The 20,571-nt window shown below is 42.7% G+C and overlaps 1 protein-coding gene across 4 annotated transcripts in view; it reads left to right on the top strand.

The window, feature by feature from the left end:
* MARCHF6 (membrane associated ring-CH-type finger 6) overlaps positions 1–20,571 on the top strand; it is a 1,325,445-nt gene that overhangs the window by 1,221,874 nt on the left and 83,000 nt on the right. For all 4 annotated transcript variants that reach the window (XM_040351967.1, XM_040351966.1, XM_040351964.1 and 1 more), the window contains one exon: positions 12,208–12,340. In XM_040351967.1, the coding sequence (XP_040207901.1) occupies positions 12,208–12,340 (133 nt within the window). The remainder of the gene's footprint in view (positions 1–12,207; positions 12,341–20,571) is intronic.

The following is a 20,571-nucleotide window of genomic DNA, read 5'->3' on the forward strand; positions in this document are numbered from 1 at the left end:
CAGGACTTGAAATTTTGAGGCCTGCCAATACAATATTTGAATCATATAGCTGACCCAAACGGTAGATACATTTTTCTTAAAATTCGGTTATGGAATAAGATTATCACCATTGCAAACCTTTATATTCCAAACTGTGATCAAACGACAACAATCTCACGTTACCTTAATCTTTTAGCTGATTTTGCAGAAGGAATTATCATCGTGGGAGGAGATCTTAACTTAGCCTTAGATCCTATACTACAGGGATATGCAATTAGCGGACCTCCAGCTGTTGCAAAACTACAAGTCCCATCATGCTTCTGCCTCTGAGTGTTATGCTTGTGGCTGTTCGAGTCTTGCTATGCCTCATGGGATTTGTAGTTCTGCAACATCTGGAGGTCCGCTAATTGCATATCCCCGCTATACTAGATACCTCTACTCAACGATCGAATATTTCATACTCTCGCTTGAGGGCTCTTAAAAAGAAATTCTATGAACATAGGCTACTTGATCTATGGCGGACCTTATATCCCAAAGATCGTAATTACACGTAATTTTCATTAGCCCATAAATCATATACTAGACTGGACTATTTTTTAACAGGACCAAAGGTACTAGAATGGGATCCTTCAATGGAAATAGGTTCATTTACTTGGTCTGACTATTCCCCGGTATTTTTAACAATAAATCCTTCGCAGACCCAGGTAACAAATTGGTCTTGGCGTTTGAACGATACACTTATGTCAGATCCAATCTGTCATAAGACAATTATAGAAGCGATTAGTAACTTTATCTCTGACCATGCCCAAGATGAAACGGCACTCCCCTTAAAATGGGAAGCTCTAAAGGCAGTACTACGGGGTCTGTTTATTCAACATGAATTAAAAAAGAAAAATCCATAATTATCCAAAACACTTTATCAGAGCTTCAATCTTTAGAAACTTTACATAAAACCAGTCATTGTGCAGAAATATTAGCTAATATTTTGTCTACAAGGGCCTCTCTTTTGCAACTATTTGAAACATCCCATAACTCATACCAACAGAGAAGAGCCCTGGAAAGATACAGATCGGGGGATAAATGTGGGAGACTATTATCACGAACACTGCATCCCCGTTCATCCCAGACCTGTATACCCAGTATAAAAAAGTCATCTGGGGAAATTACATCAGACCCACAATCTCTTCAACAAGCTTTTAGAGATTATTTTTCAGGCCTCTATAATTTGGCTGCATCACCATCCTTGGAAGATGTAGTTGGAGCCAATTAACAAATTAAAGATTATGTACAGGAAACTGCTATTCCAGTATTAGATGACGATAAAATAAATCTTTAGATCGTCCTTTTCAACTTGAGGAATTATTGGATGTGAGTCCAGGGCCAGATGGATTCACCCCAAAATTTTATAAAACTTATAAGGAATACCTATCTCCATTTTTGCTTCAAGTATATAATTCTATTTCCTCTAGGAACCAATTCTCAACTCAAACATTAGAAGCTCATATCACTCTGATTCTGAAACCGGAAAAGGACCTAACATTATGTTCCAGTTATCGTCCGATCTCATTAATTGGGATAGACTTAAAAATCTACGCTAAATTAATTGCGCTACGTCTCCAACCCCTCCTTCCAAACCTGGTACATTCAGACCAGACGGGTTTTGTACAAGGTAGAGAAGCATGTGATAATACTATAAAAAACGTTTTATTAATTAATTATGCCCAAACAGCCAAAATACCAGTATGTCCATTTCAGTTGATGCAGAGAAGGCCTTTGACTGGATTAGATGGCCCTTTTTAAAACAATCATTGATGCAAATAGGTCTGGGCCCAAATTTACTTCATAAGATTTTGGCGTTATATACTAAACCTGAGGCTAGGATAAAGATTAATGGATCGTTGTCAACAAGTTTCGCTATACAAAATGGTACTCGACAAGCATGCCCACTATCACCTTTACTTTACGTCCTGGTAATGGAGCATCTATCAATTAGCCTTGTTTGCCAACGATCTATTGCTTTATGTCACTAACCCACATGTTTCCATACCTTCTATCTTATCTGAATTTAAACGTTTCGGTACCCTTAGTAACTTTAAAGTATATATATCAAAATCAGTAATTCTCAATGTGTCACTCAGTCCACAACAAGTGATGGCAGTGAAAAATAATTTCTCATTCAAAATTTGCTCTTCGGGAATTAAAATACTATTTTCATTCCTTCCTACCCGAACCATTTATATCCACTTGCTTACTGGGCACATAAACCCCCTTCGTTCCCAGGCGTAATTTCAGCTTCCGGCACTGCGTCGCTTTAACTGACATTTGCGCGGTCGTGCGACGTGGCTCCCAAACAAAATTGGCGTCCCTTTTTCCCCACAAATAGAGCTTTATTTTGGTGGTATTTGATCACCTCTGCGTTTTTTTTTGCGCTATAAACAAAAAAAGAGCGACAATTTAAAAAAAAAAATATTTTTTTTTTACTTGTTGCTATAATAAATATCCCAATTTTTTTTCTCAGTTAAGGCCGTTACGTATTTTTCGACGTATTTTTGTAAAAAAAAAAAAAAATCGCAATAAGCGACTGGTTTGCGCAAAAGTTATAGCGCCTACAAAATGGGGAACAGAATTATGAATTTTTTTCATTATTTTTTTTTACTAGTAATGGCGGAGATCTGCGAATTTTATTGGGACTGCGACGTTATGGCGGACGTATCGGACACTTTCGACACAAATTTGGGACCATTCACATTTATACAGTAATCAGTGCTATAAAAATGCACTAATTACCGTATAAATGTGACTGGCAGGGAAGGGGTTAACACTAGGGGGTGAGGAAGGGGTTAAATGTGTAGCCTGGGTGTGTTCTAACTGTGTGGGGGGAGGGGGGTGACTGGGGGAGGTGACCGATGCTGTGTCCCTATGTACAAGAGACACAGATCGGTCTCCTCTCCTCTAACAGCACGTGGAGCTCTGTGTTTACACACAGAGCTCCACGTCCCTGCTGTCACCGGCTGTGTCACCGACGATCGTGTGTACCCGGCGGACATCGCGGCCGCCAGGTACAGGCATCGGCTCCCCAGCGATGCGGCGGCACAGTGGTTACCCGCCGCGCGCCCCCCAGTGGCGCGCGCGGGTAATGCATTTCAAATTACGTCCAAAGACGTCCACTTGGCACCTGAGAACCGCGCTGTTGACGTCTTTTGTCAATAGCGCGGGTCTCAAGTGGATATTTAACAAACTATATTCCTCTTATGCAACGAACCTTACAGGATCTTAAAAAATATGATTACAATCAATTTTCGTGGTTTGGGAGGATTAATATCTTAAAAATGGACATAATACCTTGGTTTCTGTATCTATTTCAAACCATGCCTGTCTATATTCCTATATCTTATTTTTCTACTTTACAGTCGGCCTTTACAAAATTTATCTGGGGCCATAGAAAACATAGATTAAATAAGAAATTACTATCATTGCCCAAAGTGAAAGGAGGAGCGGGTGTACCTGATCTTTACCATTACTATGTAGCGGCAGTATTAACAAAGATAGTGAACTGGTTCCACTCTTCCAACACTAAACAATGGGTACCAATAGAGCAATGGTTAAATCAATTTGATCTTACCGCTCTTCCTTGGTTAGATTTTTGAAAATAGTGATACCTTTCGAGATTCATTTTTTACTATGCCCTCTCTAACATCTTACCTATTAAAAATTTGGACTAAAACAGTTTTACAATTAGAACTTTCCTCACAAGTAGGACCTATGACACCGTTATTTGGTAACCCACGATTTCCGCCGGCTTTAAATCGTAAAGATTTCCTTATTTGGAACAAAGAATCGCATCAAAGAGTGTGCCAGATTACCTGCCAGGCAACATTCCCACCTATATTAAACTTAATTTTTACACAGAAACCTTCACTTACGCAATGGTTGGAATATCGGCAATTATTATCCTTCTTGTCTATTCCCTCAAATAAGTTATTGTATAGAGACGCAACGCAGTTTGAACTCCTGTTGCTACAAGACTCAAAACCAAAACATGTCCTATCCTCAATCTATAAGATACTTGCCATAAAAAAACACCCTGAACCTAATGTTCAAATTAAAGATGCAGAGTGGAAGAAATCATTTAATTTAACACATTGTATGTCACTAACAATTAAAGCACAAGAGAGAAATTACAAACTTCTTTCCAGGTGGTACTGGAGCCCAATGTCATTAAAGCGTATATACCCAGACAAATCAGACATATGCTGGCGGTGCCATGCATCCAAAGGCTCATTGCTCCACATTTGGTGGTAATGTCCCCAAATCTTTAATTTCTGGGAAAAAATTATGCAATTATATACTTTAGTTACCGGGGAACCAATATCAAACACACCACAAATCACTTTGCTTTCAATTCTACCAGGATCGTATAAAAATATTAAAAGGGGTCTCTTAAAACACTGGTTGACAGCAGCAAGACTAGTTATACCACGGCACTGGCGCTCAACACAAACTCCATCAGTTAAGGAATGGGTCAGTGAAATGGATTGTATAGAGAAGATGGAATCACTCTTAGCACTTGAATTGGATGCACATGAGGAGCACCAGCGGACCTGGGTCTCCTGGAGGGTATATTGAGAAATAACAAGAATTTAGAAAGCACTTGTGGAAATAAAACAAATTAGTTGCTAGTGGTGGGGGCCTTTGCTGCCATTCCTTAACCCCAAAATATATCCGAAATTGACTAGATGCAATAATTGTATTACTTATATGAACACATCAATGTTTGTACCATATCCTATAATGTAATGTCATAATATAATAAAATCGGAATGAACGAAAAAGTTATTGGTGGGTTTCCCTTTTTATGGGGAACATTTATTTAATGATCATTTGGATAAATATATCCAAAGCGATCTCCGTAGGGAAGAGTGCTCTACTTCCCGTTGAGCAAAGCACCAGACATCCCTCGTTTAAAACTTCAGGGACTGCTTCCCCCAATGTCTCAGTTTCAGGGCGGTTCCGCCACCTACAGGGCGCTAGAACCAGGGGCAAGCAGCAGGGCTACGACCAGAGGAAGCCCTGTGTCCAAGATTATTCTAAAACCAGCACCAAGACCACCCTTTGGGGGAACACCCCCACTCCATTGAGTGGGGGGAAGGTTGAGGACATTTGGAGAACAATAATTCAGGACGAGTGGGTCACCTCAATTATATCTTGCGGTTAAAAGCTAGAGTTGCGGGGGGTTCCCCCTCAGAGGTTTTTAAGATCTAGCGTTCCCTCAGATCCTCCAAAAAGAAACTTCTTGCTTCAGGCACTACATCATTTAGTACATCAAGAAGTGATTATAGAGGTTCCAGTATCCAAAAGGGGCACAGGGTTTTATTCAAACCCATTTACGGGTTCAGAAACCAAACAGGGACACAAGGCCCATTTTGGACCTAAGATCCCTAAACAAGTAAGTATCTACTGATACAGTCCTTTCGGATGGAGTCTGTATGCTCAGTAGTAGCCTCACTCCACAGGGGAGACTTTCTCGTCTCCATAGATATAAAGGACGTATATTTACACATACCTATTTCAACCTCATCAGAGGTTCCTACGTTTTGCAAGAGAGGAACGTAATTTTCAGTTTGTGGCTCTACCCTTTGGGCTAGCTACAGCTTCCCGTTCACAAAGGTCCTAGCACCAGTACTGGGTCTTTTAAGGGCAAAATGAATCCTAAATATGCACAGTGCAGTATTTAAAAAGCTTTGGCTGGATCATAAATACCGAAAAGTCAGCCTTGAAACCAGCTCAAGTCTAAAGTATTTAGGTCTGATCCTAGATACGGTTCAAGCAAGAGTATTCTTGCCACCTGTAAGGTTCTGTGCCTGAAGGTTCAGGTGCGCCAGATAAGGGGCACCAGACAACCCTCCATTCGGCTCCATATGAGTCTTCTAGGGAGGATGGTATCCTCTTTCGAGGCAGTACCCTATGCCCAGTTCCATTCCAGGCCTTTACAAGACATCTTGTTGGCTTGGATGAGAAGAGGAAAAGCCCTGGATTATCCAATGTTCTTATCTCCTCAGGCACGCCTAAGCCTAAACTTGTGGTTGCAGGATCAGAACCTGTGAAAGGGAAAATTCTTTCTCCCGTTAACGTGGAGAGTACGGACTACAGATGCCAGTGTCTAAGGCTGGGGAGCTAGCCTAGATTGGCTCACAGCTCAGGGAAAATGGTCAGGGACAGAACCTTTTCTGCCCATCAACATCCTGGAATTATGGGCAGTATGTCTGGCCCTATGGTCCTGGACGGTGGAGCTTCAGGACTGCCCTATCAGGGTTCAGTCCGACAATGCCATGGCAGTGGCCTATATAAACCACCAAGGTGGTACCAGGAGTCGTTAAGCTCTGAAGGAGGTGAACCATATACTAGCCTGGGCAGAGGGACATGTGTCGATTTCTGCAGTCCAACACCCAGGGGTGTTCCAGGAAATTTGGCAGCGTTGGGGATGGCCAGAGGTTGACCTATTGGCATTCAGATTCAACAACAAGCTACAGCAATTTGTGTCCCGAATAAGGGATCCTCTGGAAATCGGAGCAGATGCTCTGATGATTTCATGGAGACAGTACTCCCTGGTTTATGCTTTCCCTCCGATTCCTCTCCTTCCACATTTGTTGCACAGGATTCGGAAAGAGGGGGCTCCAGTCATTCTGGTGGCACCAGCCTGGCCCAGAAGGCCTTGGTTCCCAAAGATCGGGAGACTGACAATAGACAGGCCATGAACGCTTCCACATCGCCCTGATCTACTGTCTCAAGGTCCTATATTCCACCCCAATTTAGAGTCTCTAAATTTGACGGCATGGCTGTTGAAGCCAGGGTGTTAAAGGACTGTGATATCTCGGGATCAGTAGTTTCTACCTTAGTGAATGCTAGAAAAACTGTCACTAGAAAAATGTATCATAAGGTCAGGAAGACTTATATTGCTTGTTGAGAAGCCATAAAATGGCATCCTCGGAAATTCGTGATTGGGAGAATTCTTTCTTTTCTACAATCAAAGGTGGGAAGGCTTTTTGGTTCCTCGCTGGACGACATTATTAAGGATGTCACTGGGGGTAAGAGCACTCTCCTCCCTCAGTCCACCAAGGGGAAGGAGCGCCGCCGTAAGCCAGGTCCTACATCTCTATGTGCCAAGAGATGGGGTGGCGTCCACAGACATATTCGGTGTCCAGGATCCTGCTGTTTTTACAGCGTGGAGTGGATCAAAAACTTGCCTTAAGCACCATTAAGGGACATATTTCAGACTTGGCTGTGTTCTTTTAGCGGCCTTTGGTGGCCCATTCTCTGGTGGGTACCTTTGTGCAGGGGGTTCGTCATATTCTTCCCCCTCTTAAACCACCTCTTCCCCCTTGGGATTTGAATATGGTGCTCTCGGGTTCTTCAGGAACCTCCCTTTGAAGACATCAGAGAGATTCCTCTCTTAACACGATCTCAGAAGGTGGCCTTTTTGGTGGCCATTACTTCTGTCAGACGAGTTTCTGAGTTGGCGGCCTTGTCCTGCAAGTCGCCATACTTGGTTCTCCATAAGGATAAGGTGGTGTTGCGCCCACAACCTTCCTTTCTTCCAAAAGTGGTTTCGGCCTTTCACCTTAACGAGGACATTGTACTTCCGTCCTTGTGTCCTCGGCCGGCACATCCTAAGGAGGTTGCGCTACATACGTTGGGCGTGGTACACGCTTTGCGAGTGTACCTGTCTGCGACGGCTCCGTTTCGGAGGTCTGACTCACTTTTTGTGTCGGTATCCGGTCCACAAAAAGGCCTGGCAGTCTCGTCGGCCACCATTTCTCGGTGGATCAGGCAGACTGTCATACAGGCCTATGCTCTTAAGGGGCGGATGCCCCCCTTTCTGGTCTCAGGACATTCGACCAAGGCAATTGGTGCTTCCTGGGCTTTCCGACATCAAGCGTCTGTCTCACAGGTGTGCAAAGCGGCGACTTGGTTGTCTGTTTACACTTTTTCCAAATTTTATAAGGTTGATGTGAGTGCATCTTCTGATGCTTCCTTCTCTGTTGTCCATGGACAGACACAGCCCCACCCCTTCTTTTTAGGTTTGTACTGCTTGTTACGAACTGAGGCTGAGGGAGGAGGGTTATGTCTGGAGGGACCGCCCCCTGGGTGGGGCTGTTCAACTCTGTTAAAGTAATGTGTTTAACTATCTAACATGTTTATGCCTAGTCCTCTCCTGTGAACAGGAACATAACCCACTTGTCAAGACTTGAGAAGGCTGTGTCCATCCATGGACGACAGAGAAAAGGATTTTACGAGTACAAAAAATCCTATTTTTCTTGATCATACATCACGGGACACAGAGCCTTAATTACTTAATGGGATGTCCCATAGCAATGCTAAAATTGAGGGGAGGGAGACACAGATCAAAAATAAGATCACCGTCGGGCCAGAGGATCTATACAGCTGCCTGCAGCACACTACGCCCGAAGATGGCATCCTCATACCCTCTCACATCTACCTGGTAGAACTTAGTAAATGTATGGACCGAAGACCAAGTAGCAGCCTTACAGATCTGAGCCATGGAGGCCTGGTGATGCACTGCCCATGAAGTGCCAACTGCTCTAGTCGAGTGTGCCTTCACCTGAAAAGAGGTATCTTCTTTTCTAACCATAGGCCTGAATAATGACTTGTTGAATCCAACATGCAATAGTAGATTTCGACGCTGCCTGGCCCTTCCCTGGGCCTTGGCAGAATAAACAGACAATCAGTCTTTCGTATGTAGATATGCATTTCTGATATCTATTAATGTCTGGAATTCTCCTCCCTGAAGGGTGGAAACAACTGAACGGACAGACTCCATGCGAAAAAGAGCAAAGGGAGGAACTCAATTTTAATTGTGTTAACCAGTGTCCAATCACCTGTGGTGACTACATAGTAATTAAGGATCTGTGTCCCATGATGTATGATCAAGAAATGTAATTTCATGAATATATGGTGTGAGGTGTTAGCTCGGTAGCGGGGTGTGTGACCCCTTGGATGGGTTCACCACACACTGAATTTATACAGACTGGCAGTCGAAAACTGTTGAAAACAAAGTTTTTTGGTTTATTTTTCCATCTTGCTGGAAAACAATTGCAAGCATCCAAACAGCATAAACAAAATCAAACATAAAATAAATCCTAGCCACTCTGGGCGTCTACCTTCCACACAGGAACCTATCTATGAAGTCTAACACAGCCTACTGCTGGGTAGACAGTGTTGGTCATACAGCACAAACAATAGTCTTTTGATTTTTATCACACAAAGAGACTTTCAGTACGCTGCTCTCCTACTCACAAAGCTTTAGGAATGATGCAGCGTTCAGTGGTTAGCCTTTCTCTGGCTATGTTTGTAGCCGACGCCCGATAACCATCCGTGTATCGTCTAAACAAGGCAGAAATGTATGTCCCATCAGTGACAACACCCACAGATTTACCTGACTTCCTGTCACAATGGTTATGCACCTAGACCAATGTCAAACACAAGGCCTGTGCGGGCCAAATCTGGCCCGCCAGGCCATTTCGTGTGGCCCTCACATCCAGGACTTTTTTTTAGCCGGAATGTGGCAGAACTTTGTTCTGCCACCTCTGGCTTTTGCTCCCCGCTCTCCACTGTCACTTGTAAACACAGAAGCCTTCTGTGTTTACAAGGACAACTTTCCTCTCTGTGGCTCTCACAGATTCCTGCCTGCCCTAGACTCACAGCAGCAGCAGGTGCAGTGTGATCATATGGTCAAATAATATCAAAAAAATGTGTGGGACTCCACCCACCGAGACGCGTCCATTCATTCACAGAGCTCTGTAAATGGGAGAAACGCAATTACTGGCTTGAAAATGGGGGGGAACTAATGCGCAAATCAACCTAACCAAGGTAAAGAATAAACTAAAACTAGATACCATAAATATCAACTAATAACGCAGCTGCCACTACTAAAAATGCTCACGCACTCAAGATAAATGAATTACAGGTAGGGTGTAGTAGCGCTTGCCCAATAAAACTATTGAATAAAATGACAACCCAAAAAGTATATAATGTAAAACCGTCAATCCACCACCGACTGAAGGTCTAAAAGTGTTCCACTCAAATTAATATCCAAAAAATAACCACCCAATATATAGAAATCCAATGTGGTAAGTGGTATTGTGGTAAGATGTCGTGATGGTACTGGCTGGAATTAAATAAGAACTATTTAAAAATAGATCAAGAAAGTAAAATCATGTAGGAGTATCCAAAAATGTCTGTAGGTATATAATATAATATGTTCCACTTTAAGTCAAACCCGCCCAGCATCAATCAATTGATGTAGAGGGTAAAGAGAGTGAAATATTAATAATAAAAAACTGATTGAGTAGACAAACGTGCCACCAAAAGCATCGTGCTACCAAAAAAATCCATAAATATAATGAGGAATAAAAATATATAACGTTGACCAAATTTTCTGGTGTGAATAAAAGTTCCTAAAATAATATTACATCAATATAAAGTGCAATGTGCAAAAAGATATAATAATAATATTCAGTGCAAAGAGTACTGAAATCCAGTGAAAAATCTAAAAAATAGAATTCAATTCATGCATCAGTGAAAACAAATAAAATCCAAACAAATATTTTGCAGTGAAAAAATAACAGTGAAAAAAATTTGTGTCCCATACAGTAAATCCCTCAAGGGATTAAAATCAAATATACTGTCAGAGAAATAAAAAACATACCAAAAGTGACAAGTGCACAATTGTGCAAAATACAACGAAATCCAAAGTTCAAAATATATTTCTTTAAAACTTCAATCGCTGATTTCCAAAGTGTATTATGTGCTCCACCAACAATCGATGATTCAGTGCATCAAAATAAACATGCACACGTGCTTGAGAAGAAGATAATAGATGCCACTCGTCTCTCAGTGCAAATGTGAGATAAGCGTTTCCACCAGCCCCTTACCTTAGTAAGGCTTTGAAAAAGCCTAATGTAGTGCTGTTAAGGATGGGATATACCTCACACAGTCAGCTTGCTGTTCCAAATCCCGCACCTGAACGCTCGAACATCCACAGCGCTGACACTCAAATAAAGAACAGGAAGGCTCCCATAGCATAAAACCTGTGTCAGCGGCGGGTGATTACTCCGATTTTTTTGGTAGCACGATGCTTTTGGTGGCACGTTTGTCTACTCAATCAGTTTTTTATTATTAATATTTCACTCTCTTTACCCTCTACATCAATTGATTGATGCTGGGCGGGTTTGACTTAAAGTGGAACATATTATATTATATACCTACAGACATTTTTGGATACTCCTACATGATTTTACTTTCTTGATCTATTTTTAAATAGTTCTTATTTAATTCCAGCCAGTACCATCACGACATCTTACCACAATACCACTTACCACATTGGATTTCTATATATTGGGTGGTTATTTTTTGGATATTAATTTGAGTGGAACACTTTTAGACCTTCAGTCGGTGGTGGATTGACGGTTTTACATTATATACTTTTTGGGTTGTCATTTTATTCAATAGTTTTATTGGGCAAGCGCTACTACACCCTACCTGTAATGCAATTACTGGCTTAAAGTTCTAAATTAACAACCTGGGCGCTGATAAACATTCTAGCTAGTTCATTAATGCTTCTTGTCATTCAGTGACTATCTGTACACATGAGGTATGGACAGACAGCTACACTGATAGTCTGCAGGCGTCTGAGATCGCAGGTGCAGTGCTTTACAGGCTCCTAATAAAAAATAAAAATTAAATAAAGCACATTTTTTTTAACTGCTAAAATATGTGCATGTATTATCTTTTTAAAAAGGTGAACTTATCCTTTAAATTATTAGCCAAGCAGTATTAAAAATCCAAAAAGCAGCCAAGGTTTCTTCAATTTAACAGCGGCTGCCCTCATCAGTCCTGACAGATGGTTAGCATGACTCAATTTACTTACTATGAGCCCAATCTGGCGGTCTGACTGTTATCACACCATCCTGAGCGTAAAGTATTATTGCAGTAAATGTTTACACATCATTATGGGAAAACTTTTCAGTGCAGGGAGTGTGTGTGTTGAGGGAAGTGAAGTGATAATGAACTTAAAGAAAAAGGCTATGCAAATTAGGGATAACAACCTCTGGAGGTATGCTGGTAAATATATGAATCTATTTAAAGCTTGATCGTTTACACTTTTATATAAATTTTTACTCAATTTTGAAACCATTATCTATTTTTTAGGTATATGCAAATGGAATACGGAATATTGATCTTCATTTTATAATGAGGAAACTTGCTGCACCAGTCATCTCTGTTCTGCTGTTGTCACTGTGTATACCGTGCATTATATCCACAGGAGTTGTTCCATTAATAGGTATGTGTTTTCACTTATAATTTTATTGCCTTTTCCTAAAGTGTATTTTCACTTTTGCAGCTAATTTGGGATAACACTTACTTTGTATTTTACATGTCCAGATTTACTTGCTGAACGACTTTTTTTTTCACAAGAGCTAAATGTATTTCTTAATCCCAGCATATATCATACCTCTGTACCATGTTGCTCTGTTGTTTGCAGATCCCCTGATTTCTGAGTTCAGTTGTGGCTTGGTCATGTGACATTGTATATCCAGCTGATAGACTGTTAATTCCACAGCCCCTTCCTGCAGCAAATAGTCTGTAACACTCCCTTGTGTAACAGTGGCGTCGATATGGGGGTGTGGACTGCACCTGGGTGACACCAAGCCCGCATGTCCTAACAAGCAGGACGTACTGAAAGGGTCCACTCCGCTCAGGGCAGGCTTACTGGAGGACACCACTGGGTAGTCTCCCAGTCCCCCCACCCCTTCACACAGAGATCTAGCTCAGAGAGCCCATGGAGTGGAGATGTGGCTTCCAATGCTGATCGTCCCCTGGAGGGACCTGAAGCGGCCATGGACAAGTGCTTGGAGGGCAGCCAGCCACAGCTAAACAGAAGAGAGCCCGGTGCGCTTGCCTGCCAAGTGTCTACTGCTCTGTCCTGCTGTCACTGCGCAGCGTCAGGTCAGAGTACTGTGGCCAGCTGGGGGGGGGGGGTATAATTATTAAACATGTTTTACCGCACCAGGTGACACCAACCCTAGTGACGGCTCTGCTGTGTAGTCTGACTCTGCAAATTATGTAATTTCTTTTAACCCTCTGATGATGGGTGGAATTGAATACATCCTAATTGGCATTCAATCACGCCCAGTCACACCTACAGGAAGAGTCCAAACCTCCCAAGTCCAGCCTCTCAGATCACAGCATTATTCAAGAAGGAAACACCTTCATATACAGGCATACCCCACTTTTAAGTACACAATGGGAACAAGGCAATGTATGTAAAACGAAAATATACTTAAAGTGAAACAATACCTTTTTTCACTTCTAGGGTGTAGTGGGGGGTCAGGGGCTGTAGTGGGGGTGTCCGAAGCTGTAGTTGAGATCTCAGGGGCTGTAGTGGGGGTGTCAGGGGCACACCGGAACAGGGCGGGCTATGCTCTCTGAGCTTCAGCTCCTTCTACTGCAGCTGCAAAATGTCTGTACAGTACTTGTCAGGCACTTACGGGTATGTCCTTACTCGCGAGTGTATGTAAAGTGAGTGTACTTAAAGCGGGGTATGCCTGTACACACATGCACAGCCTGCTCTAAAAGATAGCTTTGCTGATGATGGGCAGGATTGAAAAGATAGCCCTGGTTCACACTAGCATGACATGAGTCACATGACTTCAAGCGCGACTTATCATTCCAATGCAACTTTGCTGGATCAGTTGCAGTATTTTAACCCTCACCTCTCCTCCCTGGTCATTTTAGCTGCCTAAAAACTTCCTCCCAAGCACATTTCATTAACACCTCAGAGCAGTGGAAACACATGATCCTGCTCACAGTTTTTGAAACGTAAATGTGCACTTAAATGGGCTGCTTTACGTACGACTAATGTACCAAAGTAGCACTGGAGCATTTTTAGTTGTGGAGTATCGTTGCTGCATGGTTTTTCAGTGTGTGTTTTGGTGCATTTGTTGTGCATCAAAACACTCATCTGCTAACTGTGATTGGGTTGTCATTACCAATTAGTCTGCATGTACATCTGCATGTTTCCAAATGCGCAGCAACCTACACAGAAAACGCTTGCCTTTTCTTGTGGGTTGCCCTGCTTTCAAAAACGCACAGATGTGAACAAATAGTAACCCAAGCACAACCCAAGCTCACAGCAAAGCACAGATTTTCGGTGCATTTTGCCGCTCATTCAGAAATGCACAGATGTGAATTTTTTATTTTTTTGCAGGTTGCCGTGCATTCGAAAACATGCAGATGTGAACGAATGGTAATGCAAGTGAGCTGAACATTGCGTACGCGTACGTTTTCTTGCGAGTTGACGTGTATTCAGAAATGCTTAGATGTGAATGAATGGTAATGCAAGCACGCTGCGCATTGCTGTGTGTTTTCGAAAAGCAGGACAAAGTGCATGTTTTCGAAAAGCAGGACAAAGTGCATGTTTTCCACGGTGGTTGCATTCTGAAATGTGTAAATGAGAATGCAGCCTAAATGGTAATGCAAGCGTGACATACTTTTTTGAATCATCTAACAAAACGTTCGGTTCTTAGTGTGGGTTGCCGCGCATTTGTAAACGCAGATGCAAGGAAGATTGGGGCTGCTCTATGCAAAACCATTACACAGAGCAGGTAAGTATATAATTTTAAAAACACATTTTGAATCACTAATTTTCTGACTAAAGTTCCACTCCCTGCTTGTTCCCTATTCACTGCAGAGCGGAATAGACTGTGGGTGGTAACACAATTCCATTCCTCCCCTTTCACCACCCACAGCTGGGTCTAAGGATTACTGTGGATGTTTCTATGCATAGTAATCCTTAGACCCACCCACATCAACTCCCACAGCTGGTACTGTGACTCCCATAGCCCACCCTGAAACTACAGAGGCTCCAAGGATCATGGGAGATATAGAATCGGGACTGGTCGAGGAAAACCTGGAGATCGTCTTTAACCACTTGACCCCTGGCCAATTCTGACATTTCTCTATGGCTAACTGCAAGGAAACTCGTGCAATCATCTTTGCATTGCACAAAAAGGGATTCACAGGCAAGATTATTGCTGCTACTAAGATTGCACCTAAATCAACCATTTATCGATCACCCAGAACTTCAAGGAGAGAGATTCAATTGTTGTGAAGAAGGCTTCAGGCTGCCCAAGAATGTCCAGCATGCACCAGGAATCGTCCTCTACAGTTGATTAAGCTTGGGGCACCACCAGTGCAGAGCTTGCTCAGGAATGGCAGCAAGCAGGTGTGGGTACATCTGCACGTACAGTGTGGCGAAGACTTTTGGAGGATGGCCTGGTGTCAAGAAGGGCAACAAAGAAGCCTCTTCTCTCTAGGAAAAACATCAGGGACAGACTGATTTTCTGCAAAAGGTACAGAGATTGGACTGCTGAGGACTGGGGTAAAGTCATTTTCTCTGATAAATCCCCTTTCCGATTGTTTGGGGCATCTGTAAAAAATCTTGTCTGGAGAAGAACAGTTGGCATGGCAGTACTGTGCCATGCCAACAGTAATGCATCATGAGACCATTCACGTGTGGGATTGCTTTTCAGCCAAGGGAGTGTGCTCACTCACAATTTTGCCTAAAAACACAGCCATGAATAAAGAATGTTACAAAAACATCCTCTGTGTGCAACTTCTCCCAACCATCCAAGAACAGTTTGGTGAGGAACAATGTATTTTACAGCATGATGGAGCACCTTACCATAAGGCAAAAGTGATAACTAGGTGGCTTGGGGAACAAAACATTTACATTTTGGGTCCATGGCCAGGAAACTCCCCAGACCCTAATCCCATTGAGCACTTGTGGTCAATCCTCAAGAGGTGGGTGAACAAAAAAAACAACACAAATTCTGACAAACTCCAAGCATTGATTATGCAAGAATGGGCTGCCATCAGTCAGGATGTGGCCCAGAAGTAGATTGACAGCATGCTAGGACAAATTGCAGGGGTCTTGAAATTGAAGGATCAACACTGCAAATATTGACTCTTTGCATAAACATAATTTTAGAGCGGCCAGAATGTGGAATTCCCTTCCACAGGCGGTGGTTTCAGCGGGGGGCATTGATAGTTTCAAATAACTATTAGATAAGCACCTGATTGACCACAACATACAGGGATATACAAGGTAATACTGACATATAATCACACACACACAGGTTGTACTTGATGGATTTCAACCTCACTTACTATGTAACTATGTCAATAAAAGCCTTTGACACTTATAAAATGCCTGTAATTATACTTCAATATGCCATAGTAACATCTGACAAAAGATCTAAAAACACTGAAGCAGGAGACTTTGTGAAAATTATCATTGTAAAATTAGGCATGTTGTACAGCACAGTGCTTGTGCTGTGTCATTTGGCCCCCTGTATACCTTAAAAAACCTGACTGATCCTGCCTGGCGATACCCTCCCCCCTGCAAACAGACCACGATAATCATGGCTGCTGAGCCCTGACATTGTGGTCCGTTTATGTGATTCCGTCATCTGCAGCTATGCTCTCTGCAGCTCTCCCTGTGTCTGTCTCCTCTTTCCTCCTCCCCCCTCCTCTTCCTGCTTTTCCAACCCCATCAGTTGTGATATGAACAATATGACAAACATTTCCTTTAGTATATAAAGCAAAGTCACCAAAAGTGGAGTGGTAAGTGGGGTACCGCTTTGGACCAATTCGGTTTCATTTATTCATAAATGATATAGAGGATGGGATAAATGGCTCAATCTCAGTTTTTGCAGATGACACAAAAAAAAGCAGGCAAATAACTTCATATCAGGATATAGAAATATTACAGAAAGACCTGAACAAAATAATGGAGTGGGCAACTACATGGCAAATGAGGTTTAATGTGGAGAAATGTAAGATAACGCATTTGAGGGCTAAAAATATAAACGCAAACTACTCACTAGGAGAACCTCTGGGGAAATCAAGGATGAAGAAAGATTTGGGGGTCCCAGTAGAAGTTAGACTGAGTAATAGCATGCAATATAAAGCTGCAGCAACCAAAGCTGGAAATATATTAGCATGCAGGAAAAAAGGGGATATACGCTAGAGATAAAACTATAATTCTGCCACTTTATAAAACTCTGGTTAGGCCACTTGTGGAGTATTCCATCCAGTTCTGGTCACTATCCCTCTGAAGAGATGTGCTGAAGAGAGTCCAAACAAGGGCAACAAAATAAATACAAGCACTAAATGTGTTCTCGCTGGAGAAGAGACACTTGAGAGGGGACATGACAGTGATTTACAAATACCTCAATGGTGGTCCCAGGGTAAGGAAAAAAACAATTCAGTCTCAGGGAAGTGTAAGAGGACACAGGGCCACACAATGAGATTGGAGGAGAAGCGGTTTAACCTTAAAGGGGTTGTAAAGGAAAACATTTGTTTTCCCTAAATAGCTTCCTTTACCTTAGTGCAGTCCTCCTTCACTTACCTCATCCTTACATTTTGCTTTTAAATGTCCTCATTTCTTCTGAGAAATGCTTACTTCCTGTTCTTCTGTCTGTAACTCAAGACGGTAATACAAGGCTTTCTCCCTGGTGTGGAGAAAGCCTCTTGAGGGGGCGAGCAGGCAAGTCAGGACATGCTCTACTTTGCAGATAGAGAAAGTAGCTGTGTGTTAGTGGGCGTCCTGACACTCCTGCTCGCCCCCTCCCCCCTCAAGAGGCTTTCTCCACACCAGGAAGAAAGCCTTGCATTAACGATGTTGAGTTACAGACAGAAGAACAGGAAGTGAGGATTTCTCAGAAGAAATAAGGACATTTAAAAGCAAAATCGAAGGATGAGGTAAGTGAAGGAGGACTGCACTAAGGTAAAAGAAGCTATTTAGGGGGGAAAAAAACAAATCCTTTACAACCCCTTTAAGCTGCACAAGGGGTTTTTCACTGTCAGTGCGATGAGGATGTGGAACACTTATCACAATTGGTGGAGTAGGTGGGGAGTATTGATATTTTTTAGAAGACTCTTGGATGTGCATCTTAACCGCTTGCCGACAGCCTCACGTAGATATACAGTACTTCGGCAGAATGGCAAGGGCAGGCAAAGCAACATATATATATATATATATATATATATATATATATATACACGTTGCTTTGAAACTGCTCCCTAGTGGGCGCGCGCCCCCTGCCGCTGTCTCTGTGACCTTGCTCGCGGGACCCGCAGACTCAATGTCAGCGATCTCTGTGTTGTCCCAGTGAGCCCATCCCCCACACAGAACACACCCAAGGAACACAGTTAACGTGATTGTAAAGTCTTGGTTTAAAAAAATTAAATAAATAACAAACATGTTACTTACCTGCTTTGTTGCAGTGTATTTGCACAGAGCAGCCTGGATTCACCTCTTCTCGGGTCCCTCTTCACTGTTCCTGGCCCCTCCCTCCTGACAAGTGCCCCCCATACACCAGCAGCTTGTAAAAGCATGTAAAAGTATTACATGCATCTCCAATAGTGCAAAGGGAATATTGCTTAACCACTTTCCGCCCGGCCTATAGCAAAATGATGGTCGGGAAGTGGTTTCGTTATCCTGACTGGGCATCATATCATGTCCAGCAGGATAATCCGCGATTGCGCGCCGCGTGGCGATCAATGGTGTATCAGTCTGACGCACCTAGGTAAACAGCCTTTGACAGAGGCTCTTTGCAACGTGATCAGCTGTGTCCAATCACAGTGTAAACTCACTGACAGACGCGAGTGGAGGAGAGCTGTTTGGCTGCTCTTCTGTCAGGGGGGGTATGCACTGATTGATTGTGAGTGCAGCCCCCCCCCCCGAGGATGCCCACCCATGACCACCAGGTAAGCCCACTAGAGCCAACCAGGGATGGCAATCATTGCCCATTAGGGTTGGCACTTTGTGCCCAGGGCTCAAAATTTCAAGTCCTGAGCTACTAGCCAGGCCATAAGGGTTACTCGCCACCAGTTGCCCCACCCAACCCCTACCATGCCCCGCCCCTAATCCCGCCCCTAAACATGCCCTCATAAATCATCTCATGAAATTACACTTAAATGTTTTATGCAGAATTAAGCTACAAAAATAAATATTAACAACTTTATCAGTGCAGCCTCACCAGTCCCCAGCAATATAGCGTGACCTGTGCTCATCAAAGCAGCCTGACCAGTGCCCATCAATGGAGCGCAGCTGATCTGTGCCCATCAATGTAGCGTGACCTGTGCCCATCAATGCAGCCTAACCAGTGCCTATCAATTCAGAGTAACCAGTGCCCATCAATGCAGCAGATCAGTGCCCATCAATGCAGTGTAACCAGTGCCCTTCACTGCAGCAGATCAGTGCTTATCAATGCAGCATAACCAGTGCCCATCCCTGCAGCGGATCAGTGCTTATCAATGCAGCATAACCAGTGCCCATCCCTGCAGTGGATCAGTGCCCATTAATGCAGGGTAACTAGTGCCCATCGCTGCAGCATATCTGTGCCCATCAATGCAGCTTATCCAGTGCCCACCAAGGCAAAGGGTATGATTCAGACATCATATCTATGCCTCCAATTACACCCCCCCCCCCCCCCGAATCAAGGAACACCTATGCTCTCAACCTTCCTCCCAGCACACATCTTGTTTAATCCACCAGCACACTGCTATATTTATAGAAAAAAGGGGTGGAGATAAGGGCCGTCTAATGTGAGCCACCCTCACTGCGCGTAGCTGGAGAATAAATGTGAACACTAGTGATATTTATAAAATAAATGAATAAATTAATAAATATGCAAGAGCTGCTGCTTTAAAAATTATAGAATCCAAAATAGTTAATATGCAAATACAGTGATACCTATTATAAATAAGGTGCCAAATGTGATATTAAACAGCGCTCAAAAAAATAGGTGAAAATGTAAATCAACAAATATAATATTGGTACAGTGACATAGTGAAAAATAAATAAATAATCCACCCTCTAAGTGAGTCAATATATAAGTGTCCAAAAATCCGTGCAAAAATCGCATCAAAAAATACCAGGTTGGCAAATAAAGTCCATGAACTGTCTAAGTGAACAAAAAAATATATATAAATAGTTCATAAATGGAGAGCAAAGGAAAAGAAAAAAATCCTTCCCGATCTTCAATAAGTGCTTTCACCACACCACAGTGACTGCGTGCTTCCACCACCCATCAGAAATGCAAACTCACCGCAACAAATGGCCTGACACTTTCGTGTTTAGGCACACAGGCTTGTTAACTGACCCCCTCCGTTTAGTTGATAGAACTCCTTCTTTTCATATAGAGTGGAGCATTCAGTTAAACAGATGGAGATCCGAAGCAAAAAGAAAACTCCAAGATAACAGCCATATGCAAATAAGAAAAAGAGAGCACAATAGTGTGATACTGTAACACAACTTTTAATAACACACTACAAATCTCTCAAAGAATGCACTCACAAAGGTAACTCTTGTTACAAGCAGTGTATAAATCCAAAAACTGACACGGTGTAAAACAAAAAATAAAGATATCCTCCAGGTGAACTAGTGGTCACAGCGGACCAACGAATAGCCCAAGTGTTACTCACAGCCCTTGTGCAGGTGTACTG

The sequence above is a fragment of the Rana temporaria genome, chromosome 5 (genome assembly GCF_905171775.1).
Source record: "Rana temporaria chromosome 5, aRanTem1.1, whole genome shotgun sequence".
Taxonomy (NCBI): Eukaryota; Metazoa; Chordata; class Amphibia; order Anura; family Ranidae; genus Rana; species Rana temporaria.